At 36.0% G+C, this 25,025-nt stretch overlaps 5 protein-coding genes and 1 pseudogene across 7 annotated transcripts; 4 read left to right on the forward strand and 2 right to left on the reverse strand.

Annotated features, from left to right (window-relative positions):
- The first annotated feature begins 189 nt into the window (after positions 1 to 189).
- LOC145568248 (uncharacterized) lies at positions 190 to 4,955 on the forward strand. Its single transcript, XM_081627679.1, has 6 exons — positions 190 to 424; positions 599 to 691; positions 2,165 to 2,390; positions 2,592 to 2,680; positions 3,835 to 3,936; positions 4,661 to 4,955. Exons 1-6 carry the CDS (start codon positions 347 to 349, stop codon positions 4,838 to 4,840), a joined length of 768 nt encoding a protein of 255 aa, XP_081483805.1. The 5' UTR covers positions 190 to 346; the 3' UTR covers positions 4,841 to 4,955.
- An 852-nt stretch (positions 4,956 to 5,807) lies between these two features.
- LOC145568249 (cytochrome b561 and DOMON domain-containing protein At3g07570-like) lies at positions 5,808 to 10,020 on the forward strand. The gene is made up of 4 exons (XM_081627680.1): positions 5,808 to 6,074; positions 7,947 to 8,343; positions 9,375 to 9,661; positions 9,761 to 10,020. The coding sequence occupies exons 1-4, from the start codon at positions 5,904 to 5,906 to the stop codon at positions 9,989 to 9,991; spliced, it is 1,086 nt and encodes a 361-aa protein (XP_081483806.1). The 5' UTR covers positions 5,808 to 5,903; the 3' UTR covers positions 9,992 to 10,020.
- Positions 10,021 to 10,641: 621 nt separating this feature from the next.
- Positions 10,642 to 12,346, reverse strand: LOC145568250 (tubulin-folding cofactor C-like). Its single transcript, XM_081627681.1, has 2 exons — positions 12,213 to 12,346; positions 10,642 to 11,856 (listed from the first exon to the last, which is right to left on the reverse strand). Exon 2 carries the CDS (start codon positions 11,814 to 11,816, stop codon positions 10,785 to 10,787), a length of 1,032 nt encoding a protein of 343 aa, XP_081483807.1. The 5' UTR covers positions 11,817 to 11,856; positions 12,213 to 12,346; the 3' UTR covers positions 10,642 to 10,784.
- Positions 12,347 to 13,208: 862 nt separating this feature from the next.
- On the forward strand, positions 13,209 to 17,301 carry LOC145567180 (putative plastid-lipid-associated protein 10, chloroplastic). Of its 2 annotated transcripts, none has more exons than XM_081626414.1 (9): positions 13,209 to 13,316; positions 14,133 to 14,303; positions 14,405 to 14,512; positions 14,639 to 14,773; positions 14,963 to 15,058; positions 15,815 to 15,895; positions 16,033 to 16,119; positions 16,899 to 16,960; positions 17,054 to 17,301. In XM_081626414.1, exons 2-9 carry the CDS (start codon positions 14,139 to 14,141, stop codon positions 17,169 to 17,171), a joined length of 852 nt encoding a protein of 283 aa, XP_081482540.1. In that variant the 5' UTR covers positions 13,209 to 13,316; positions 14,133 to 14,138; the 3' UTR covers positions 17,172 to 17,301. The 2 variants fall into 2 exon arrangements, with proteins under 2 accessions (XP_081482540.1, XP_081482541.1); XM_081626415.1 differs by having other exon boundaries at positions 13,231 to 13,316; positions 14,138 to 14,303.
- Positions 17,302 to 17,607: 306 nt separating this feature from the next.
- LOC145567181 (F-box/LRR-repeat protein 12 pseudogene) lies at positions 17,608 to 19,646 on the reverse strand (annotated as a pseudogene). Its single transcript, XR_014095514.1, has 2 exons — positions 19,534 to 19,646; positions 17,608 to 19,125 (listed from the first exon to the last, which is right to left on the reverse strand). The product of XR_014095514.1 is annotated as an F-box/LRR-repeat protein 12 pseudogene (transcript).
- Positions 19,647 to 21,253: 1,607 nt separating this feature from the next.
- On the forward strand, positions 21,254 to 24,734 carry LOC145568251 (large ribosomal subunit protein uL18-like). The gene is made up of 9 exons (XM_081627682.1): positions 21,254 to 21,334; positions 21,950 to 22,019; positions 22,115 to 22,206; positions 22,726 to 22,852; positions 22,944 to 23,023; positions 23,254 to 23,370; positions 23,620 to 23,754; positions 24,152 to 24,321; positions 24,424 to 24,734. Exons 1-9 carry the CDS (start codon positions 21,332 to 21,334, stop codon positions 24,536 to 24,538), a joined length of 909 nt encoding a protein of 302 aa, XP_081483808.1. The 5' UTR covers positions 21,254 to 21,331; the 3' UTR covers positions 24,539 to 24,734.
- The last annotated feature ends 291 nt before the right edge of the window (positions 24,735 to 25,025 follow it).

Genomic DNA, 25,025 nt, shown 5'->3' on the forward strand with positions numbered 1-25,025 from the left:
GACAAATCACGTTTTAAAAAGTCACGCTGTTTAAAGTTTATATGTATGGAAACGAATTTAACATGATACCACAAATACGATGAGGCATGAGTGAGAGGAAGACTGTACGAGTGAGTAAAACGACGTCGCAACGAGGGTCACACTTACACACTACCGCGCTGAAGCCTGAATAATCTTCAACCTCTTTTTGGGGCGCCAATACTCGGAATTTTTTCCAGAGAAACCTCTAAAAATCAAAATTTAATTTTTTTTCCTTTTAAATCAAGGATTTTGATTCCTAGAAATTGCAGAATTGTAAAATTAATTACTTTCTTGAGGAAATTAAAAGCGGGAAATTTGGTCGAAAATGGAGGGAAAAGAGAAGCAATTGAAGCCAGAAAGGCAACCCCTCAAAACCCTTAATCATATTTCTTGGAAAGAAAAGGTGAAAATCCTTCAATTTTACTCTTAATTATAACTGGGTTCCGTTTAATTTTGATGGGTATACTTCAATTTCTGTTAAATTTACTTGAATTTTGATCTGATATATATATATTTTTTTTACTGGAAATAATTTCATTTTGGTAATCTGGGTTTATTTGTTTGTGTGGAAGAATAGTTGAAGGAGAGCTGTTATCGGAGAGTAAAGGAGGATAGAAGCCGGCTTCTATGGAATTCTAGATCACCTCTTCTTCAATCCTCTGACCAAAAGGTTTGTTTTTCTACATTATCATATCACTCATGATTGATTCAATATGGGTTGTTGTATAGTTTTTATATATGGATTGTATGTTAATCCGACTTTTTATTTTAACTCAAGTACCTGTGCCGGATACTTGACACTTGACATTGGTATGAAAATCACTTCAGTTTGTGCCAAAATTAGGCAAACATTTCATTAAATGGCTGACACTTCTAGCTTGAGTTCGAGTAACATGTAATTTTTATGTCTGAATGCACTCAAAAGGTAGCAGTGTATATATTTACAGATTGTGATAAAACTGATGATCACATATAGAACATTTTCTATCTAAAGCTACTAATATAGGAATCATTTGGATTTTGAGGTGCTTGAGAAAATGAAAGTTTTACTGACAAAGGTAACTAAGAATCAAGGGTACTAGGGTTAGGTGGGTGGTGAGGGGCTTAACGAATCGCAGTGGTCTCCAAAGAGGGGTTCCTTATTGAAGTAAGGGAGTGGTAAATGTTATTGCTACTTGCTAGGCATGCTCTTGGCGGTCCCAACTCACCTTCAGCAAGGGAAAAGGTGGTAGAGAATAGTAGAGACTAGAGACTAGAGAGTCAAGAATGTTACAAACATATATATGAAGAAAGTTGAATAAAGTGGGAGTTTGTCTCGACTTCATCTTTCTGTCTTGCACTCTTGCATGTCATTTGTGCCTTACAAAGTTACAATAGTTGCCTATGTCCCTATGAATGCGTTGTGCTGGGTATTTCTGAAGCTTCAAGGGTGTTGGCTGTATGACCTCAGCATTTCTTTATCTAATATAGGATAGACCTGAAGATGAAGGGGGTTGATTATATTGTTAGGCAGTTAGGCTATGCTCTTTGTGGTTGTATCTGACATCAATTTGTTGCTTGATTGCAAAGGTGAGGTTTATAGGATATAGTCTGACACAGATTAACTTTAATGAATTTTTTGGGTAGTGGTAGAACCTTTTTCTCGTGGCCATCTTACAGGTACCAAGTGTAAACTGTGTAATGGGATGTGTTACTAGCTTACTATAAAAAGTTTATATTGTTTCATTCATGCTATTGGTGGATGTAGTCTGCTATGAAATGCCAAAATTAATCATTCTTTACATTTATATGCAGAAGTCTGTAGTCTGTGTTTGAAGTCTTTTGATTTATTTTCAAAATCCTGGAGTGAGATTATGGTTACATTAGGGGGTTTGGTAATTGGTATACTTTATGGATCAGAATTCTTTTTTGAAGAGAAGAAAGCTGATTTCAACCCTCTTGCATGCCCTTCTGTGTGTTTACTGCTTAATTGATTATACTTATTCCTCGATAGAATGTTACTTTGTTGTGCAACTTTTATGTTTAATTTCTTTTACCCAAAATTATAATCTCTTCATATATATCAGAAGATTTTTTGAACTTAGTATTGTTAGTAACATTAGAAGATGCCTTCACTCATTTTTGCTTCAAGCATTGTTTACAGGAATTCATCCACTCCGCTGTCAAGGATATATTCTCTGATGAGTTAAAAAAATTAAAGAATCAGCATTCTGATGCTTCAGAACTCCCAAGTTCATTGTCTGGAGAAGATGATATTTTATGGGAATATGACGGTCCCCATACAGCTGATAAAAGTGAATGTGAAGAAATATTACTAGAAATGCAAAGGATCTTCTATGAGGATATCGAGTTGGAGTTGAGTCAAAAAGGTAAGCCGCATCCCTTCTCAATTGGAAGAGGAGCAAGTTAATGTTGGCTTTCCTAGAACACTTTTGATGTTGGTAAAATACTGTTTATCTGTTCACCCTCCCCCCCTAAAATTAACTTATTAGAAAGGAATAAAAATGAGAAACCGGGTGTGATAGTCCAGAAAGTGTTTTGAGTCTGACATTGGTTTTAGCCTTTCCCAGAAGCAGAGAAATCCATTGTTTTGGAGGATGAAGAGGACGAGTATTTGGCTTTGGCACTCGATCAGTATCTGCAGTTAAATGATGGGAAGGTATGTCATTGATAAGTAGAGTGATTAAAAAAATTACTTATGGCAGTTTTAGTTGTGTTATCTTTGATCGAGTGCCATTATGTTGGGAATATTTTCATTTGGTTGTTGCCAATCTTTTTTTTGTTTGGTTTTTGGTACTCGTGGATTGTCTGATTTTAGGAGTGATAGTGTGGTACTCTGATGATCAAGAACTGCTGCTGCCTTATCCATGTAATTTACCTTCAATTTTTCTAATTGACTTTGTTTAGATCCATTAAAAGCGTTTCTTATTCCATGTTTTTAGGCAAACTAGTAAGGACTTACCAACATCTAAATCTATCAGATTGCTTAAACAAAAAGCTTAAAGCTACTTTTGAGATTTCATGGACCATAAGGGGTTTATTATGTGGAGATAAAAAAGGTATAATGGTGCAATGTCCTCAAGAGACAAGATCCCAATTCAATCATGCTCCTTTCATTGCTATTGACATAATGCAGGCTATGCAGCAAAAGGGATCCCAATTCCCCATTATCTTAATCTGTGTTGTATCAGAATTTATCAAATAAATATGAATCTCTTAAGGTCAGGTACTTGTGATATGAGATCATGGAAAAAGGAGTTGCTTCTCCTAGGTCGGCACATGTATATTTTTTGCATTGTAGAATTGATTTGGTCAGAGGCTTAAAGCATTTAGATGTAATAATTTGATTGTGTGCATCTTGACAATAATTGAGGATCGTGTATGTTGTATAGTGCTTTGATACACTACTAAAATTAATGACTATCACCTACTTGTATCTATCAAGCCTTTGGTTTCAGTGCAATTTGCATCATAATGTATCCATATGAATAAAATACCACTTAATGTTATGGGAAATTGTTTAACTGTGTTCTTTCCTTAAAATCTATGTCTGCAGTAATTTTCTTCAGCGCCCTCATTATGCAATAATTGTCTTTCACCTTTTATAGTTTGGAATATTTAGTTGAACATTTCATATGAGGCAATTGATAAAGTTCACATTTACATAAAGTAATGAGGCAATTGCGAAAGTTCACATTTACATTAATCTGGCTATGGGTTTTTCTGCAAGATACTTTTTTTTTTCCGACCTGCTGATTAGGGTTCTGGAATTCGTTCTTATTTTGTTTTACTATTCTTTGATTTGTATGGAAGGAACACGTCTGGTGCCCAATCTGCAAGAAAGGAGAGTTACAAGAGAATCACCATCTTATATATTGCAAACTTTGCCAGTTAAATCTCAACAAAGGAGATGAGGTACTGCAATATCACTCTGGCTTCACTCTTTATTCTGTTTTATCTTGCACAAGCACATCAACAGAGCATGTTGCATATAGATCAAGGCTTTGTAGCGTGACCTATAGGAGTTGATAATGTTAGTGAGTCTTTCCTTGATTTATCTATATCAGAACAAGTAGATGTTGAATATCGATCAAGCTTACAGTCAGTTGGTCATTGCTTTGCTCAGAAGCTCAAAAGAATAGGGCCTTAGTTGGTAGTTTTATTGTTGATGAAACCGGGGACTTGTTTTTCTGGTTGATTCTGATATAAAAAAATAGTATCTCGCTTCATAGGAAGTAGGAATGACAATGGACCAGGATCCAATCCAGACCCTCTTGGACCCTTCTTTTGATCCTTTATATATATATATATATACATATATGGATCTTGCTAACGAATGCTCCCGGGGCATTAGATAACAATTTAAAATACTTCTTAAAATGGTATTGATTTGGGAATGCATGTCGAATCACGTGTCGATCGGTATAATCAATGTTTATTTCACTCTATATTTCTATTATTAGTTATCTTATCCTACTTATATTGCCATGCTCAGGTTAACGTATAATGTTCCTTTTAGGACTAGGATTATGTACCAGCTCTGTTAGACTGTTATAGACTAAGTGCTTTCTGCTTAAATGTGATTATTTGGTCAAAATCTTACCTAATTATCCATTTATCATTTCCTTCTGCCTGATAGGTTAATTTGAGCTTGTTAAAAGATCGACTAGCAGAAGCTCTTGAAGAACATCTTGATAGAGGCTGCCGATTAAAACCTGAGTTCTGTATCGAGACTGTATTTGATCTAACTGCGCTGTACATTCAATGTCAGCATTGCAATACTTCTATCTATGTAGTTAAAATTGAAAATTACACGTAACGTTGGATTTCTTTCTTTCTTTTTTTTTCTTTTTAATTTTTTTTTTCCATTTTTCAAGGAGTTTTGTGTTGTTACTATTGTAACAAATTTTCTCTGTCCTATGTATGACGTGCTGTAGATTGTTGTTATGTTTTGTTACTCTAATTCAAAATTCCTTGTTACCTAACCACCCCCTCATATGAACAAAATATATACCACTTTTTTTTTTTTTTTTTTATTCATAGTCATCATAGTTACAACAGCAAAGCACTCATTGCCAGATTGACTTTGCCTCTAATCAATGTCATCCAACATTCATGTTATTTAGTCAATACTAAGATGATTTGTCTCTCAGCATTATCATCTAATACTCTTGTAATTGTTCGATTAATTTTAGATGATTCAAAGTCTAATATATCGATAAAATATTGCTTAGCTTTTTGGTCGAGGAAAAAAATATTACGAAAATTTAGCTGTTCATATGATAGCTATCGTACATAGCATCTACAATGGATCTCTAGATTTTTACTCCGTATCGGATCTCTAGAGAAGCCACAAAAAGACATTTACATACATGAACACCACTCAACCCCAGATCACAGACTTTACAAACTAAGCATGACTCGAACGCTACGATTCCGATCATAAGTGACTGCAAACTGAAGTCCTGCAGTTGAAAGAACAAACACAATCATGAATCAAGAATGAGTCTAAACTTTTCAGCAACACAGAAAAGGCTAGTAGGGTTAAACAAATACAAAGATACGTGTTGCGTAACATACAGATAAAGACGGGTAATTAGAATATCATTTCCAAAAAAAAAAAAGAATATCATTTCCAAGTGTTGAACGTGAATACTATATCAAACCACCTCTCCATCATTATGCATACAACTATATATTATACTAAATACCAAGTATATTTTATAACACAGACATCAAAACCACAAACTGGGTGACAACATACATGGTCAATTGGCTAACAAGTCCATGTAGTGGAGAAGGTTACCTACCACATTGCCTTCATTCAAAGTAACCAAAATACCATATAACAGATAATCCTTCAAAATTACAAACAGAGAGAGATGAAACAGGTGGCTTTCACCGCCGTTTTCCTGAATTCGTTTTTGCTGGTGCTGTCACAGAATGCAGAACCCTGCAACAGCGTTATAGACTACAATGAAGCTGTCAACTTTGATACCACTGCCATGTTCTGCCAGACTGTCTGGAAGTCCAACACAGACATCGTTCTTCGGGTAAGTTTCGAAACCCCGTCATCCATAATAATGTTTATCAATCGATCAGCTAGCCAGAAGCCAACAACACTTTAATATGCCAATAGGGAAGCATAAAGAACCTCCTTAGGAAAGCAACTAAACTATCACATCTAAAAGGCAGTTTCAACTTCTTGCATACACCCTCATTGGCTCAATTTGGTAGGATGTAGCTAAACCTGTTTAAGTAACCCGTTTCAGATCAATTGATTTCAGTTGCAGATTCGCAGGTTTACAGTTTAGAACCCCGTATTCTTAGGTCAGATTTCAGGTCAAGCCCATTTTATACCAGCTTTGAACCCTTTTAGTGACAGATTCAATTCATACAGGTTTCAATTCGGGTAAATGGGTCGGGTCAACTCAGGTCGGGTAAATTCGGGTTAATGTCGTACCCTATACGGGTCGGGTTCGGGTTGGGTCATGCTTGAGTTGAGTCACGTCGGGTCATACATCTTATCGTGTTTGGGTCGGGCTAATAACAAGCCGAGTTACATTCAGGTCGAGTGAATAATAGATTGGGTTTAATTCGGGTTTTCACAGGTTAAAACGAGTTAGGGTCATTCTCGGGTTCGGTTCAAGTCAATAGTTCGCTGGTTATAAGGTCGGGTCATTCTCGGGTTTGAGTCGGGTTCGGTTCAAGTCAATAATTTGCGGGTTATAATCAAATCGGGTCATTCTCAAATTCAAGTCGAGTTCGGTTCAAATTAATAATTTGCGGGTTACAATCAGGTCGGGTCATTTCCTAGTCGGGTCATGTTCGAGTTTAAGTCAGGTTTGGTTCAAGTCAATAATTTGGTGGTTGTTAATCAGGTCGGGTCATTTCCAAGTCAGGTCATGTTCGGGTTCGGGTCTCAAATATTGGGTTAATCTGGGCTTCGGGTTGATTTCAGGTTAGGTCATATCAAGTTCAGGTATATTTTTTGGGTCGGTTTGTTAACAGTTCATGTAATGACATTCACGTTTAATCATTATCAATATCTTAATTTACCGTAAGAAAAATAATTTCAGATAAGTTGAAATTCGAGTTAATAAGTTCTAATAAGTTTAGATAAGATCTACATAATAAGTTTATATTAATTCCATTAAGATAGGTTTTGTTTAGATTTTTAGAAGATAAGTTCAAACCTTATTCTAAGCTATTCACATTGATTCCTCTCATTTTAGGGATAACAATTTTAGATAAATTCATATTCGAGATGACATGTTCAAATAAGTTTAGATAAAATACAATAAGTTCATATAAATTCGGTTAAAATAGGTTTAGTTTAGATAAGTTAAAATACAATAACTTTTTTTTTTCCAAACTTATTTTATTTGAAATTATCTAAACTTCTTTATTTTTTTTAATAATAAGTCGAGTTGATTTCGATCGGGTCAATAACTAGTCGAGTTGATTTTGGGTCGGGTCAATAACAAGTTGGGTTGAATCTGGGTCGGGTTTGTAACAAATCAAGTTGAATTTCGAGTCGTGTTAAATTCGGGTAGGGCTATAACAGGTTGGGTTGAATTCAGGTCGTGTTAGTAACAGGTCGGGTTAAAACAGGTTTGGGTCATCTCCAGGTCGGTTCATGTTCGGGTTCGGGTCTCAAATACTCGGGTTAACTCGGGTCTAGGGTTGGTTTCAAGTTGGGTCAGATCGGGTTTGAGTCACCATTTTTTCGGGTTCAGACGGGTCGATTAATAATCGGGTTTTGGTCGGTATTTTAAGTCGAGTCAGCTTTTGACAACTCTAGTTTCAGGTCATAATTCTGCATTGCTGATACAATTTCCCTGATAGATTGGTCATAAATCTATTTTTGGTGTCATACCCCTTGGGCCAAGGTCTCAAAATTACTCTTTTTTCTTGCTCCTCAGTATGTACAAGCAGGACCACAGTTGTGGAGCTTCCTGCTCTCAGCACCAGACACAAAGACGTGGCTTGGGATTGGTTTCTCTACCGATGGGCAGATGGTCGGGTCCAGTGCGATGGTGGGCTGGATGTACCAAAATGGAACAGGCGTTGTCAAGCAGTATGACTTGCAGGGAACAGTACCTGACAAGGTGCTGCCTGATGCAGGTGACCTCACTGTGGTGGATAACTCATCAACAGTGTTTATAGATGCAAATCGCATACACTTGGCTTTCCAGATAAATACAGTTGAGCCACGAAAAGAACTGCTCTATGCTCTGGGGCCCTACGGCCAGCTGCCTAACGGCTTAAAGTTGATGGAGCACCGAGAGATGAGCGGAGCCTCATTGGACTATACTACAGGTAAAGCTCAGACATGTCAATCATTTATATGAGATCAGAACAGATTTATTAATGGTTATTTGGTTACTTCGTCAAAGGGTGATTCCTTCATGACAAGTCATGTAACAAATTGCTCATGATCAATGCCGCACAGAAATGAATTAAGATAGAGAACGATAGATGAGTTGACATTGAAACAAAAGAAACAGCAACAAAATTCATTGGAAAAAAAAAGGAAAAAATGCAGACAGACAGAAAAAGAAAGAGAGAAAGTACAGTTGGTTAGTAGAGGCCACGTTCATAGATTGATAGAACCCAGAATATTCTCCATCAACTTCTACTTGCAATATGAAATATAGAATAATATCCCGATCAACCTTCACTAGCAAATCTACTGACGCCATCTAAGTATCAGCCATCAGCTCTTTTAGAAAATGTCAACAGCTAGTTCTTTAATGACAACATGCTCTCCATGTAGAAATTAGCCAAGGGAAGACCAATTACACGAAGAACCTAACACATGCATCTTCAAACTGAACGAAGCATGTGTCGTAGACTTGTAGAGACTTCCAATCCCATTTTGTGTCTTGTCTTTTGTCTCATTTGACTGCTACCTTAGATAAAGATATACTGATTGAGTGTCATTCTCGCTAGAGCAACTGAACAAGTACCTTCTCCAAGTGCACCTCCAAAGATCTTCTCCAAACTAATTCATCCTGAACTCCATTAGAGCACAAACCAAGTTGCCTTATTATAGTTTAACATGCGTAAGATTCACCCTGTATATATTTCTTATTCTCCCCTATATAGCAATAATGAAAAATGAGATATGAAATAACATTCTATTTTGAGCTTCTGTGTGACTAATATGCTTCAGTTGAAAGGTTAGAAACAACATACGTTGAACATCAACTTCAAATGACAATGTGTCAATCATGAAATAACTTTTTGGGTAGAAATCATGAATTACAACATATCTTCAAAAAATAAACAAGAAGTTGATAGCATTTTTTTTTTGACAAATCATTCTGGTTCTTTTATATATGTATCAGGGAAAAGTCAGACACAGAGCAGCCCGTACACAGGAATAAAACGGACCCATGGTGCTTTAAACATGATAGGATGGGGAATTTTGATGCCAATTGGAGCAATTGTTGCAAGGTACTTCAGGCAATGGGATCCAATCTGGTTTTACTCTCACATTGCAATCCAGATTTTCAGTTTCCTATTTGGATTAGTTGGCTTCATCTTAGGATTTGTGGTGAAGGATTTTATAAAAGCAGAAGTAACACACCACAAGAACATCGGTATCCTTATTCTCATACTTGCCTGCCTTCAGGTAAGACTCATATACATTTACATCTGCCTGGAACATAAAATGTTAAATATGGGACAGCGAATTAAAATTGAAGATATAAAATTGTTCTACTGTGTGCAGGTAACGGCTCTGTTGATTAGACCAAAGAAAGGTACAAAACCGAGAAAATACTGGAATTGGTACCATCATAACGCAGGAAGAATCTTGGTTGTCTTAGCTATCTCAAACATATTTTATGGTATTCGTTTGGGTATGGAGGGCTCTAGTTGGTATGGTACCTATGCAGTGATTCTTGCACTTATGGTTATTGTGGCTATTGTCCTAGAAATCAGATTATGGAGACAAAGATAATAATGTATGGCTTGGAACTAGAAGTCGCAGGACAAATTCTAGATATATTTTTGATGAGTGTGATAAGATAGGAAGTTTTTTTTACAGTGTTTGTTTAGCATAGATCAAAATTTACCATTCATTTCTTTCATCAATGTATTGTATGCTTTTCACATATGTTTCTGATCATTAGATTATGGTCCTTTCCGTTACACATCTGCCTATAATCTTTACCGCGACTTTACACGTCCTTGACTCCAATATTTCCATTCTATGGGGCTATAGAAATGGAACAAGATCAATATTCCTCTTAAGATTTTATATTTTCCACTTAAGGCGTTATAACTCTCTCAATGACAATTAGACAATGACACATACAGCTAAGCCTGAACAAGTCCCATATTGACAAAAGCCTAAGCAAGCTCTTGATGCCATCAGCAGATACTGGGGGGAAATGTGGGCTAGATTCAGAGCAAACAAGTCAGGAAAATGAAGCACGATATTTTACCACTTCTAGAAATGACTACTACAAGGCTTACAAGCTCATTAACAAGTAAAAATCATAAAGCCCTCATTATCGGTAGCAAGGTTGCATTAACAATAAATGAATAAAAGAAGTAGCTGCAAATAAGCAAACAACTTAATGGATGACCAAAAGTAGACATCATGGATTCTTGGAAATATGTTAAGCTAATTTTATAACATTATGAAAAGCCATACAATATTTTGGTTTGAAATAACATTAATGCTACAAAATCCAAGTATTGAACATACTTGAAGTAAATAACAACAGGACCATTCTGCACAGTGCACATCAGCTATCGGAAATTGATACATGAAATGAGCTAATTCGTTCATCTTCCGGAAGGATGGACCAATTAGGGGACTGCACAGCACGCAACCACTTAAAATCATCAACATTTGCCCAACTCCCAGTCTCCTCATCAAGTCTTGACTCCCTTAAATCTTCCTCAATTCCATCGTATTGCAAACAATAGGGAGCAAATCTCACCTCACTACTATCCTCAATAATGGGATGACTCCGAACCCTCAAGTAAAAGTCACATTTCCTAGCATTATGAATCCTTATCTGATGCGATGCCAACACGAAAACACACTCTTCAACATCGTCTATCAGTACTGAACCCAGAGCAGGCCCTGCATAAACCTTGCAATTCCTTAACCGATGGATGAATATTGCCCTTGGCCTACCTATAATCCTCGCCTCACAAGAATCAAGGTCTGACAATGTAAACTCCCCCATGTCCTTCCCCTTCAAATTCTCCACCAGAACCTCTCTTTCCCTGTTCTTAAACCCTGGAGTATCAAACACAATACAAGATTTGTCACCAGAAGCTACCACTTCGGGTTGTTCCTCAACAATGGCCTTTTGATTCTGCTTTGCAGCTTTGGTTTTGAAAGAAAATTTCTTCTTCGGAACCAGTTTTACAGCCACTTTATCAAGGGACTCTCTCAAGTCAGAGATAGTCTTGAGAGAGGCACGAACGTCATAGGAAGGCAAATGGTAGGTATTTTCTGCAAGCAACTTCTCAAGATCATTGATTAAAGCAGAGACATTATCAAGGTCCCCTTTGGCAAAAGACTCAGGGGCTTGTTCAATTTTGTCAATCTCAGACACAATTGATTGCTGGAGGTCAGAAAACTGAGCAAGAAATGAATCAGTGGACTCGAATGATGGAGACGAATCCGACTCTTTGCTCCGGACACGAGCTTGGTGGCGGTTAGAGAGACGATCAATCATTGCTTGACGCTTCTTCTGAAGCGCCGGATCAACTGATTGGTCACACATTGAGGTTGGGTTTAAGGCAGCATTATGATCTTCCATTGCAAGAGATGACTCTCAGATTTTAATCTTCCCTAAATCCCTAAAACCCAAATAACAACATAATCAAGGATTTTAATTTTTAGGGTTTGCAGGACAAAAATTCCCATCAATTATACGACTTTGATTTCCTAAATTAGCTAATAATCAGAGAGAAAATTCCATTTTCATAGTTTGTCTTAACATTCAAGGAATTTGCAACACATTATCAACCACAATTGACTCAATTATCAAGTCAAAATCAAAAATGAATACCAGTAGCAAAATTCAAGCATTTCAGTAATCTAATTATAGCAATAGTTCAATAATCAATCCACCTAAGAAAAACGCAAAATTGAATTAAATTGATCATCATTAGATTGTGAAACTGATAAATGAAGATTAAGAAAAGCAAATTACCTCAGTGGCTGCTTCAACGGAGGAAGCGCAAGCTAACTCTTTAATGGAGATTTCAATTGAGAAGATACACACAGAGGGGTGCGCGTCAAAACCTTCCTTCAAACAACATCCCATTTGAATAGAGTGCATCTGGGCGCATTGGCTAAAATACATATGAGGGTAATATAGTAATTTGATGTTCAATGCATTTTTAGGATGGTGAATTTTACATCTTTAATGTTTATCACGTGTCCTGAAAATGGGTAAGACGCTGAGGTAGTAGTTTTGCCTTAAACTGCTATTTGAGGCCACTATTTAAGGTAGCGATTTTACTCTGTGATACAGGAAACTTGTTTAGTACGAGAGATCAATTGGGGTAGTCTCGTGTTTTACTATGAATGTATAATAGTATAAATCCAAGTTGATCACCAAGATCAACTAATTTCGTTAATCTGGTGGTAAATTGGTAAATAAAATGAGTACAGTTTATTATTTTAACAATATATTTGCCAGCTGTACTTTTACTTTTAGCCACTTGTATGAAAGCGACAATTACCTATAGTTTCTTACCGTTTGGCTACAAGTAGCAAAAATGGATGGCATATTTCTTGCTTCACCATTAATGGAGAAAGCTCACAAGTAAAAGGGAAAACTCACATACCCTTAAGATGTTATGGAGTATTACTTAAGGGTTAATTGATAATACTATATGACTTCATTTTTGTAAAAGCTTGATATCAAATCAATGAGACGACTAATAACATCTTATATGACTATATTAACAATTTATGTCAAAGCTTTAACATAAAAACACTTTACTCGTTAGTAAATATAAATAAACAAGTTGTTCACGAACTTATTTAAACGAGTTTATTTATGTTTGTGTTCAATCTCATTTACTACGTACTCTGTATTAAACAAGATACAAAACTCGTTCAACAAGGCCACGCGCGCATGGGCGCATGTTGGACAAACCGATACAGAAATAATAAAAACCAAAAACTATTGTGGCTTTGCTCAAAATCTAGTGACTCATTGCTTTTATTTATCCACTCAATTGCTCATCTGCTGCATTGTTGGCTTGTTTGTTGGCCACTTACAGTCTGAACTCAGCCTTCAAACTAGGTAATTTTTTCGGTCCTTCCATTTTTGTTGGGTTTTGTTCGATTTCAAACTTTGATTATTTGACATTTTAGGAATCTATTGTAAGTGCAAGTGTAATTGCCAAATTTGTTTATCTTGCATAAAATCAATTTTTTTTGCATTAAAAAGAAGTTTGTGATTGGGTAAATATAAGGCATAATAATCTGGAAATTGGTTATGAGCGCTTGATTATGCAGATCAATCCAGACATCCCATTTAAAGTACTCAATCTAAATGATGGATTGATGGATGAGCATAAATTAATTATATGGGTTACTTTAGATTGTTTATATTTGCTCATTGATTAATTTTGTTCAAAGTTTTATATATTGGCCAATTTGTAATTGTTATTTACCGGCCCAATAATTCACTGTATAGTTTGCTGTACATTTTTGTTGACACGTAAAAAATCTGGTAATACACTTATATACAGTCATATAGTATGTAGATATAGCTAGAAAATTGATTTAGAGATTTTAGAATGGGAATGCAAATCAATAGTAAGTCAAATTTATAATTGATCAAAATTCAATCTCTAGTTTGGGAGTGCAAAAGTGAAGAGATTATGTTTTTCCTCCCTATTCAAATAGCCTAAATGTTAGTTAATTTCTTAAGAAAGTGGGATGTGGTTGCTTACAAAAAGACACACGGGCTATGTAGGCCGGTCCCTATATGCCTTAGAGCTCCGAGGTTGTTCTAAGTTTATCAACTAATTAGTGGAAACTGGTTAGTACTCGATGGTTGATTTAGGTTGTTCAGTCCTGTATATAGGTGACTGAAAAAAATTTGTTCCTTCAGTGCAGTATGGCATTTGTCATGGCACCTTTAACATATGCTCCAGCTTACAAAATAGTTCACGACGGGAGAACTTCACAAGTAACAATTCCAAGTGTTGCAAGAAATCTCCGTAACAAATCGCTCTGGCAATGCTCGGCTACTGCTACTGCTACTGCTACTGATACTTCCTTGGTGAATATACTTTTACCAACTTTACAATAGTATATGATAGTTTTTGTTCAATATCTTGGCCACATTGACCAAAATTCATTTTTATCCTTTTGGCTTTTCAGTCATATGAGGTAGAGAATAAAAAGCATGATTTGTTGAGAGCAATTCAAGAGACGGAAAGGGGGCTCAAAACAACGCCTGACCAACGGTCTTCCATTGAGGAGGCACTAGTATGTATCTCCATTATTACTTGGGCTTTTTCTAACATCAATTCCTTACATGGTTTATATTGAAGGGATTGGCTTGGCAAAATTGGTTAAATGATGTTAACTTGACAGTTTCTTATATAAATTCAGGTGACTGTAGAGAAATATGATGCTGGTGAGCCAATTGATTTGGCAAAACTGGATGGTACGTGGCGTCTTCAGTATACTTCTGCTCCTGATGTTGTCGTCCTTTTTGAAGCTGCTAGTAGACTTCCGATTCTACAGGTACTGACACAACACGCAACCTTTGAAGCCTTTTTTTAATGCTTGTCATTGTGAAGGCATCGTGTCCGTTATCTCGCAAGACTATTTCAAAAAATTAAAACCCCTTATGGAAATTATTTTATACAATTAACATTTGTGTCTTACATATTCTTGTTTTTCAGTGGTGGTTGTCTGTTGGTGTGATGATAGGTAGGTCAGATTTACCAGAAATTTGAATGCCGTAATCAATCTGATGGTGGTGTTGTCCGTAATATAATCAAGTGGAGCATTCAGAACCTACTAGAGGTGAATTTCATTTGCTTCTTGTTTACATCATTGACATTTGTTCATTGCAGCTGTACTATGCACTTTTGGATTTTCTTGTTAAGCATCAATATAAGGGAAGAGCCTTTAGGTACTAAGCATTACAATTCAATTTTTAGTGTGGCTTGAAGTATAAGTAGTTATTGAGAAGAAAAAACGAAGGCACTATGTATAGGGAAAATTAGAGAATGGAAAAGCATGCAGTGTATTATTGAGAGTTTATTTTAGTCTGCTTTACATTTTGAGGAAAAGTGATCCTCTCAAAAGCTTGTAACTATCCTCCATAGATTAATCAATCAAGCTTCATCTACTTCCCTTAATCTCCACGCATCTATTTATTCCGTCCAAGCTAAGTTAATTCTTAGCATACATGGACATTGTTGGGAGGACTGTAATTAGAGTTTTCTGTCATCGTGGAATTTCCATTGAGGAACCCAACCTCTGAATACAACTCAAATCACTGCAATGACTCTTATAATATATACTTCCTTTATCTAAAAGATGGATTTTAAGCTGATATTGATACTTATGCTCTGTACTGCTTATGCTATAATTCGTAATTGACTAACATGAATCATATCAGCTGAAGTTCTTTTACAATCCCTTATTAAACTATGCACTGCATTTATCTTCTTATTATTGTTGTATTTTGAGAGAGCAGGTTACATAACCGTTTTGTACTTGTTCAAACATCACATTGTTAAGTAACGAATCAAGTAATCAACCTTTGATTGCTAGGAAAATGAAGGTGCGACCTTGCTCGTTTCTGCCAAGTTTTCAGTGGTTTCACGTCGCAATATCTACCTTCAGTTTGAAGAGGTTAGTTGTTGACTTCTTTATGTAAACTGATGTATCTTAGTGCCTCTCATCTCTTCAGATACAGTAATTATGTATTTGTCAATGCATTTATTGAACTTCCATATTCTGATGTCTGAAAATGAATATCTTTCTGGCAGATCACTCTTCAAGACATTTCCATAAGTGAGCAGGTACAAGCTGTTATAGCTCCAGCACTCTTACCAAGAACATTTTTAAGCTTACAGGTAGTCAATTTTAACACCCATAACTATTGGTTTTGTATCAATGTGTTGGTCATAGAACTCAAGTTTAGAAGCTGTGCCTATTGTGTGTGTGTGTGTGCGCAAATGATGGCCAAGTCACAAAAGACAAACTGATTACATGTTAACTAAACGTGGCTGGGCTCCCTTCAAAGATGTTTATGATTTTGCCTATCCTGACAGAGGTCCTTGGATTACAGTCATTGCTAACTTTTTCAGCAACCTTGTTAACCAAGAAGCCAACCAATAGCTGCTCTATTGGATTGGCGGTAAGAATGTTCTAGTAAAATCCCCAATTATTCCTTCATTAACCACAATATCAGTAGATTGACTACAGTTTTCATTTGTATCAGCTTTCAGCCTCACTATCCATTTAGAGTATTGCTAATAGTGTTTCTGATTAGTTGTGCTTTACGCTGTCTAAAATGCTTGATGTCTTACAGTCATCTAATAGCTGATCATATTTAGCTTCTGAGTGCTTTCCGCTTAACTTGACCTAATCCCACCTCGCCTCTCAAATAACAATCCATCTGCAGTGTAAAAAATCCAGCTCTGCTAGTCTATTAGAGTGACACCTTTTTTTCCCCCTCAAAATTAGTTGTCAATTTCTTGAGTCAACCTTCCAACAACATTTTCACCTATCCTAGTTATTTGTAACGTTGATCTCCACATTTAAGTACCAGCTGTTATTAATTATGATAATATTCTGAGCTTCATTCAAAGCATACATGTATGCTGAATGTCATGGTAATGGCTGTTTGCAGATTCTGCAGTTTTTCCGTTCCTTCAAAGCTCAGATTCCTGTAACAAGCACAAGCCCTCAGAGGTACTTTTTAGTATGTATGGATGTGTTCAGAAATTAGGGTTTTTTCTTCTCAATTGAAACTTTGCTTTGACATTTGATTTGTTGGGATTTCAGGCGATCAGTTGGGGGATTATATTACCTTTCCTACTTGGATAACAACATGCTCTTGGGTCGTGCAGTTGGAGGTGGAGGGAATTTCGTGTTTACTCGAGCTCAACCTTTTGTCTGTTGATGATGCTCAGCCCCCAGTTTCCCTTATTGAAGATTATACTTTCACATGCATTTTGACCAGAATTTGGTCTGACAGTTCAATTTGTTTCAATCAGTATAGTATCAATATAATTATGTTATTATTTTGTGTACGATTTGGCTTACTCTGTTTTCATTTTTGTTTGAAAAATAATTATTCAGGGTAAAGCAAGACAATCTTTAAGCATTTGCAGATCAGTTTCAAGTCTATATTACAATTCACATTCCTATTATGTTGGGGTGTAAAGGATCCATAAGGGGGGTGTTAGGGACGAGATTTGATACTTGGTTAACACATGACTTCGCTAATCAAGCTAGTTGACATTTACACAATGTGCACGCTTGTTGCATGGCCAAATGTGAACTTGTAATAAAGAAATATAGAGATGTAGTGAGACTGTAAGAGATATTGTCCCAATTGTATGTTAGTAATTGACATGACCTCAAAATAATCAAATCAAGGAAAAATTTATGTATGAAGTATGTCTGTAACTCTGTATGTGTATACGTATCATTTAAGTGTAAAACAATAGCCAAAATTGATACAAATTCTTCAAAGTTCGAAGCCATGATTACCTACAGTTACCAAAATTACTCCATGTAAATTCTTTGGTGCCACCAAAATTGCCATTTTGGACCAATTGTTAATATTTCTTCTTCTTTGATAGAATCACCTCTTGACAGCCTAAACAATTCAATTGCAAGTGTACTAATTTGAGGACACCCGTTCATGTACAAAACTGTGAGTTTCTTGCAACCATTCTTCAAAGCCTCCAATCCACGATCACATAGATTTCGACATCGATTTACATGCAGTCTTTCCAAATTGTGACAATTCAAGGCAATTGACTCCCACCCAGCAACTCTAATCTCATGGCACAATGCTAAATTCCACTCCACCAGTGATGGACAGCCCTTTGCAATCAGTGCAACACCCTCATCCCTCATCATCCTACATAATCTCATATTCAAAACCCGAAGCATTTTTGCAAACCCTCCCCCAATTGCTGATAATCCATCTCCACGAATCGACCAGCTAAGATTTGAGATGTTTAGATACTCGAGACCACCCCCGCTCACCATACTTGCTATTCCTTCTGGCTCAAGCTTACAAGATTCAGCTTCCAAATAAGCCAATGTTTGGGAGCACCCATGAAATCCGACACCCTTTATGCCCCTACAGTTGCTGATTCTGATGCCATAAAGGTGTGCACAATTCTGAACAAGACCATTGATGCCATGATCGGTAATTCCCAAACAATACATAAGATTAACATCTTCCAAACACAAACAAGACTTGGCCAAGTTTTTCAAACCCACATCAGTGATATTGCAACGATATAGACTAATATATATCAACAAAGGGCACCCACTTGCTACGAATGAAAGACCATTATCTGTGATCTCAAAACAACAATCCAAATGAAGGGCTCGTAAACTCGAACCAAAGCTTTGTAAAAGCTTAAGACCAGAATCTGGTAGCTCAGTACACCCTGATAATGATAGTGAACGTAGGTATTGGAAACGAGACAATGCCCTATGAAGGTCATGTTTATCAATCTTATGCGGTTTTTTTGAGAGCTGCCTAGTGTAGGTAAGTGAGCAATCAAACTGTAAGGACTTTCGATTTCGATTCTGAATGTCTAGCCACCTAGTGCAGGTTAGTCCAAACACTTCTCGGTCACGTTCGTCACTAAGCCGTTTGAAGATGAAAACAAGGCAATCATCAGGGAGATCCATTATAGTAGTGGAATTATCACTTTGAGAATCATCAATTACATTAACACAATCATCAGGGAGATCCATATTCAATGTCAAACTATAACTCTCAGAATCCTCCATTACACTTAACTTCAAACAAAATCAATTGAACCCAAAAAATGTTGCAACCAATCAATTAAATCAGAAAGGTTGCATCTCACAAAAGTCACAATAACCTACAATTAATCATACAATTCGGATAAAAATCAATCAGAATAAGGCCAATATCAGCTCTAGTAAGAGAAAAGACTATTTTATTTATCAAATTTCAGTTCAAAAATCACAATTAAATTAAGCATTTTTCGTAGAATTTGACACAAAATTGAACACAGATGATCAAATTGAGAGTTCCCAAAATAAATTAAAAGCTGAAAATCAAGAAATTATTAGGGAATTATCTTACAACAAAAATCGCTCAAAATGCAACTTCAGAACAACCCCATCAAAATGACTCACAAATTCTTTAAAGTCAATATTAAAATGTGCAAGAAAACTGAAATTGAAGCATTTGAGAACTTAAAATCAGCATGATAAAATTGAAAATTGAAAAGATTACATCTTATAAAGCAGTGATTAGGAAATACCAGATAAAATGTCGTGAGTCAGGGAGAGGATGTAAGCCTAAAGCCTGTACTGCAGCCTGCTGGTGAAGAAGAAAGAAATCAGAATGTAAGGAGGGCGTTTATTTGCCTTTTGCTACAACCGGACTAGAGGAGGGAAGGATTATGTGATCCAATATAAAAAGTTTTTGACTAAGCGCTTGTTCACATTTATCGAGTGAATTGAGTTGAACTGAAGTGGAGTGATTGGCTGAATAAAAGTAAACTGAACTGATCTGAACGGAGTTGAAATGAATATTTTATGAGAGAAAGAAATTAGGAGCTGAACTAAACTAAACTGAAATTTATGCTTGTTCACTTCATCTTAATTTCAGTACAGTTTATGTAATACCCCTCATGATTGCTTTAAAGGAGTTTGATATACTACTCATATTAACAAGATGCATTTTCCTTTTAGGGAGCTCATATGCTAAGAATACTCCATAGTTAAGCGTGCTTGGCTGGAGTAGTCTTGGGATGGGTGACCTCCTGGGAAGTTTTCCTAGGGTGCGTTGGCCCTCGATGCGCATTTCGTGACAATAGGCCCCTCCCTAATCTGTTTGGGGTCGGGGTGTTACAAATGGTATCAGAGCAACCCTGCGACCACGTGCTGACCGTGGATAATTAATCCTATGTCAGTCGCTTAACGGGGGAGAATTCTGGGGCCATATGGCCATGGCCAGACTGGATGTAACACTTTGGCTACCCAGTTGCCGTTAGGCGTAATACTGGAGTCCCTAGCTTTCCAGGCGCAACGAGGGCGTTGCCGTTCTCAAGTGGGGGTGTATGTAATACCCCTCATGATTGCTTTAAAGGAGTTTGATATACTACTCATATTAACAAGATGCATTTTCCTTTTAGGGAGCTCATATGCTAAGAATACTCCATAGTTAAGCGTGCTTGGTTGGGAGTAATCTTGGGATGGGTGACCTCCTGGGAAGTTTTCCCGGGGTGCGTATGAGTGAGGACAAAATGCGCCGGAAGGACTTGTGTTAGTTCACAATGTTTTCGCTTATTTGATCTGACGTGAATTTATTCGATCAATCTAATCTAATTTGACCAAACTGAGATAATATATACTTCGTATATGATTATATTTTTTAAAAAAAATATATCTATATATTTAAAAAAAAAAATTCATCTATATATTTTTATAAAAAAATATATATCAATTTGGTCTTGTTAAATTTACAATAATGTGTATTTTATTAAAATGTAATTTCTATAAATTTTTAATCACGCAATAAAAAAATATAGTGATAATAAAAAAAATCACATCTAAAACAATAAAGTAGGTCATAACTTATATTTTTTTTAATCAGATCTGAAGTTATTTTTTCTTATGAAGGAGTGCACTTTGTTTAAGAAATTCTTACCTCTCTAGTGTAATGGATTACTACCAGGAAAGTAGAAATCATATATTGACAAACATAATTACATAAATGTGTCAACTAAAAAAACGAATAATTTTTTTTTCTTTTTGAAGGGTAAACGAATAAATTATTATACTGGTATAAATTTTCCTTTTTCCCTCTTTTTTTTTTTTTTTTTTTTTTTTTTTGGCAAAGGTATTAATCTTTCGTTGACATGCAATGGCCCTAATATAAAACAGCCCATCGATCCACTAAATTTCAAGGTGGGCTTACAAACTGAATGGATTGGGTTTAGGCCCAAATAAAAATGAAGTTTAGGGTTTAAAGTGGGTAGGTATATCAGCACCTCCGTTTTCTGCTTCACTTCCTTTCTCTCTCTTTCGTCTGTCTCATTTTTCCAGCGCTCTACCATGGTAAACCCTCTTCTTCCTCTCTTCTACCATCTACATTCCATGTCAATTTTATTTTTCTGGATTAGTTTTTTCATGTTAATGCTACTTTCAACTATTAATCTGTTAATGCTGTTTAATCACTTATAAATTGCTTTTTTAGAATATGAAGATTAAAACTTTATGCTGCTTAATTACTTCTGAATTGAATTTTTGAGCATTCCCTTCTCAATTTCTATGAAGAATAATTTATTTCTTTTTATATAGTTTTGTTATTGTTAGTGGAGCATAGAATATGTATTTTCTAAGTTTTCATTTTTTTTTTGGGTCTTAAATTGTGTAAATTCATGAACCCATTTTTTTTTTTTTTTTAAAAAAAAGACCCTGCATTTCTTATGTTTGATTGATGCGCATTTTTGTTTTTTGGGAAATCTGGCCATTGAATTTGATCAACGTGTAATAATTGTTATTAACGATATATAGTGAAGAGATGCACAATGGAATTGCCTCATGATTGCAACTGGTTGATAATTTTTGAGCTAAATTTGCTGGGTTTTACAATGTAATTGATGATCTAATAGGGAAATTAGATGGTTTTGCAATGAAATAAGTTGGGCTGATAGTAACTGATTTGTACAGGCGTTTGTGAAAGCTCAAAAGACAAGAGCTTACTTTAAGCGATTTCAAGTTAAATTCAAGAGAAGGCGTGGTACGTTGTTTGTTTGATGATTGTTTCGAGCATTTTGTTTTGTCGGTTGTTCTTCGGGTTTTTGAGCTGTGTTCCATCTTCTGTGTGTTTTGCAGAGGGTAAGACTGATTATAGGGCCAGGAATCGTCTGATTAATCAGGACAAGAACAAGTACAATACTCCCAAGTATCGTTTCGTTGTGCGATTTGTATCCTTATCTTTCGAGTTTTAAATCTAGTTTGGTTGATTCAGCTTGTTGCTAATGTGCTTCTATCTAATATGCCTTCTAATGTTGCTTGCACTCTCAACGAGTCATGGGCTCAAACATTAGTTGCCTTTATTGATTTATTATGTTGGCCATGAACATGATTATCCGTCGATGTTTAATTAATTTGTGATTTATTGGATTACGATCCTCCAATCTTGGCTCAACTTTTTTTTTGTGGAAGATCCTTGGTTAATCAAAATCAAAGGAGTGGGGCTTTCAATAAGATCCATATATAAATGGTAATTTGGTATTCGCAGAGTATGATTCTTGATTGGTGAAATGCTAGGAGCTAAATGTTTGACTTGATCTTAGGATGAAATTAGTCATTAATTATCAACTTTGCTCAAAGGCCTGACCGTCGATTTTTTACTTTACAGTGATTTTTTTTTTGGGTGCATGTTTAGTTCTACTGTATTGTTACTTGTTAGTATATTTGAAGATCCTTAATTCTATTATTAGACAAACAAAGACATAATTGCACAAATCATTTCCGCTAGCATCACTGGTGACTCAGTTCTTGCTTCGGCGTATGCGCATGAGCTTCCTCAGTATGGACTCAAAGTTGGTCTCACAAACTATGCTGCAGGTTAGCTTATTCATTTATTTATTCATTCATTGTTTATTATTGTTATCAAATAAGTAGGATAAGTTTTTAACCTTACCTTTCATGACTTTAGCATACTGCACTGGCCTTCTTTTGGCTCGAAGGGTCTTGAAGATGCTTGAAATGGATCATGAGTATGAAGGAAATGTTGAGGTATAGTTCATTTATTTATGAGAATAGGCTGGGCTTTTGGATTTTTGTTCTGATCCATGAATGCTTTCATCAGTATGTTAAGTTGCAGAAAAGTTTGGAAAACTTCTTATTCTGAAACACTTATTCAGAATATGTTATTTTTATATCATATATTTGGGACATCAGCAACAACTTTATTTATGTGTTTTATAAACATAATATCTGATTCCAATGATGGCCTTTCTTTGCAGGCAACCGGGGAAGACTTCTCTGTTGAACCAGCAGAGACTAGGAGACCTTTCCGTGCTCTCCTTGATGTTGGTCTTATTCGAACTACTACTGGAAACCGTGTTTTTGGGGCACTTAAGGTATTGTGTTTGTTTTTAGCTCTCTTTGCACACTGAGTAATTCATATATTTTCCAGACAACGATTTCGCATAAGACTTTCTTATTGTTATGTATTGAATGATTGTGTCAAATTTGTTTATGATGCCCAAATTAAATCCATTAACAGAAACAGTTATACTTTATTAAAAATAAATTTGTTCAAGTTGTTTAAAGTGATTTAGAAGTATGCTCTTCAATTTTTCTCATCTTTAGTTTGGTCTTGTTGCCAGGGAGCTCTGGATGGAGGAATTGATATTCCTCACAGTGACAAGCGATTTGCTGGGTTCAGCAAGGATGGCAAGCAACTTGATGCTGATGTTCACCGCAAATATATCTATGGTGGGCACGTTGCTGGCTACATGAAGGTAAGTCTACAGTTTGTAGCTTGTTTGTTATACCATGGACCACTTATTAATGTTCTTCATGATTCCTCTAAACTTTTGTTGCTTTGTTCCAACTCTTGTCCTTTTATGACTAATTGTACACAAAATGGAAAAAAAAAAATTAATAAAAGTTTTCAAGTTTGATTACTGAAATGCTCAGCATGGCTTTCCTCTCGGGGGGAGTGTTGAAAACTCGAAACAATGTGGTATAATAAATTTAAATTTTAATACAGTTGCCAATTTCTAAATGGTTGATTTATTATTACTATATCTCTATATATGAAATGCATGAGAATTGAGAAGTAGCTATCCTGAGTGAGTGAGTGCTTCAAATTTGTCTTATCCAAGCTGCTGACTTTTGCACCATATCTTTTTACAGACATTGATGGAAGATGAGCCTGAGAAGTACCAGACACACTTCAGTCAATATGTCAAGACAGGAATTGACGCCGATGGTCTTGAGGCATTGTACAAGAAGGTTCATTCTGCTATTAGGGCTGACCCTACAGCAAAGAAGTCTCAGAAGGAGGCTCCTAAAGCACACAAGAGGTGAGGACTTGAACGCTTTTAGTTCTTAAACCTTAGTAGGATTCAGAAAACTGCGTTGTTCTACTGGTGCTAATTTTTTTAAAATTTTGTTGTCTTGAACAGGTACAACCTGAAGAAATTGACTTACGAGCAGAGGAAGGCTAGTTTGATACAGAGGTTGAATGCTTTGAACTCGGCAGCTGGAGCTGATGATGATGAGGATTCAGATGACGAGTGAGGACAACTTGGTTATAGACATCTAGATTTTGTTACACCTTGAAGAAATTCAATTTTGTTAGTTACTTGCTTTTACAGGTTGTGAAATATTTTTCTTACAATTGTGTTTTGATGTATGGTTTTGATATGCCAAACGTTCAACTGTAGCTGGATCAATTTTAAGCTGCTACAACTATAGTTCTAAGCCTTCTATTTTCCTTTGTCTGTTTACGCTAAATTAGCTATTACGGAGTAAATGATTATGCTCATGAACTAATACACAAGCTTCAAAATTGAATGGCCAGAAGTTTATAAACGCAGGCTAGATTAACATCTGATGTTTACAAAATCCTGCTACTGGCCTACTACCTGTTGCAAGATATTCAGTCCTTATTGGGTTGGTGTCCTAGTCCTGTAAAAATGTCAATGTACACGGTAATGAAAGTCCATTATTTAAACTTTCCTTCACTTTACTTTATACCTTTTGAAAAATGGTGATGGACGTAATC

Source organism: Chenopodium album, chromosome 11 (genome assembly GCF_948465745.1).
Source record: "Chenopodium album chromosome 11, dcCheAlbu1.1, whole genome shotgun sequence".
Lineage (NCBI taxonomy): Eukaryota > Viridiplantae > Streptophyta > Magnoliopsida > Caryophyllales > Amaranthaceae > Chenopodium > Chenopodium album.

Bases quoted from the DNA above. Each gene is read 5' to 3' on its own strand.
- LOC145568248 (XM_081627679.1), top strand. From the start codon at position 347: ATGGAGGGAAAAGAGAAGCAATTGAAGCCAGAAAGGCAACCCCTCAAA. The intron at 692-2,164 runs GTTTGTTTTTCT...CATTGTTTACAG, and splicing joins TTCAATCCTCTGACCAAAAG to GAATTCATCCACTCCGCTGT. The intron at 2,681-3,834 runs GTATGTCATTGA...TTTGTATGGAAG, and splicing joins TGCAGTTAAATGATGGGAAG to GAACACGTCTGGTGCCCAAT.
- LOC145568249 (XM_081627680.1), top strand. From the start codon at position 5,904: ATGAAACAGGTGGCTTTCACCGCCGTTTTCCTGAATTCGTTTTTGCTG. The intron at 6,075-7,946 runs GTAAGTTTCGAA...CTTGCTCCTCAG, and splicing joins ACACAGACATCGTTCTTCGG to TATGTACAAGCAGGACCACA. The intron at 9,662-9,760 runs GTAAGACTCATA...TACTGTGTGCAG, and splicing joins TCATACTTGCCTGCCTTCAG to GTAACGGCTCTGTTGATTAG.
- LOC145568250 (XM_081627681.1), bottom strand. From the start codon at position 11,816: ATGGAAGATCATAATGCTGCCTTAAACCCAACCTCAATGTGTGACCAA.
- LOC145567180 (XM_081626414.1), top strand. From the start codon at position 14,139: ATGGCATTTGTCATGGCACCTTTAACATATGCTCCAGCTTACAAAATA. The intron at 14,513-14,638 runs GTATGTATCTCC...ATATAAATTCAG, and splicing joins CTTCCATTGAGGAGGCACTA to GTGACTGTAGAGAAATATGA. The intron at 16,961-17,053 runs GTACTTTTTAGT...TTGGGATTTCAG, and splicing joins ACAAGCACAAGCCCTCAGAG to GCGATCAGTTGGGGGATTAT.
- LOC145568251 (XM_081627682.1), top strand. The intron at 22,207-22,725 runs GTATCCTTATCT...TTCTATTATTAG, and splicing joins ATCGTTTCGTTGTGCGATTT to ACAAACAAAGACATAATTGC. The intron at 23,371-23,619 runs GTATTGTGTTTG...TCTTGTTGCCAG, and splicing joins GTGTTTTTGGGGCACTTAAG to GGAGCTCTGGATGGAGGAAT.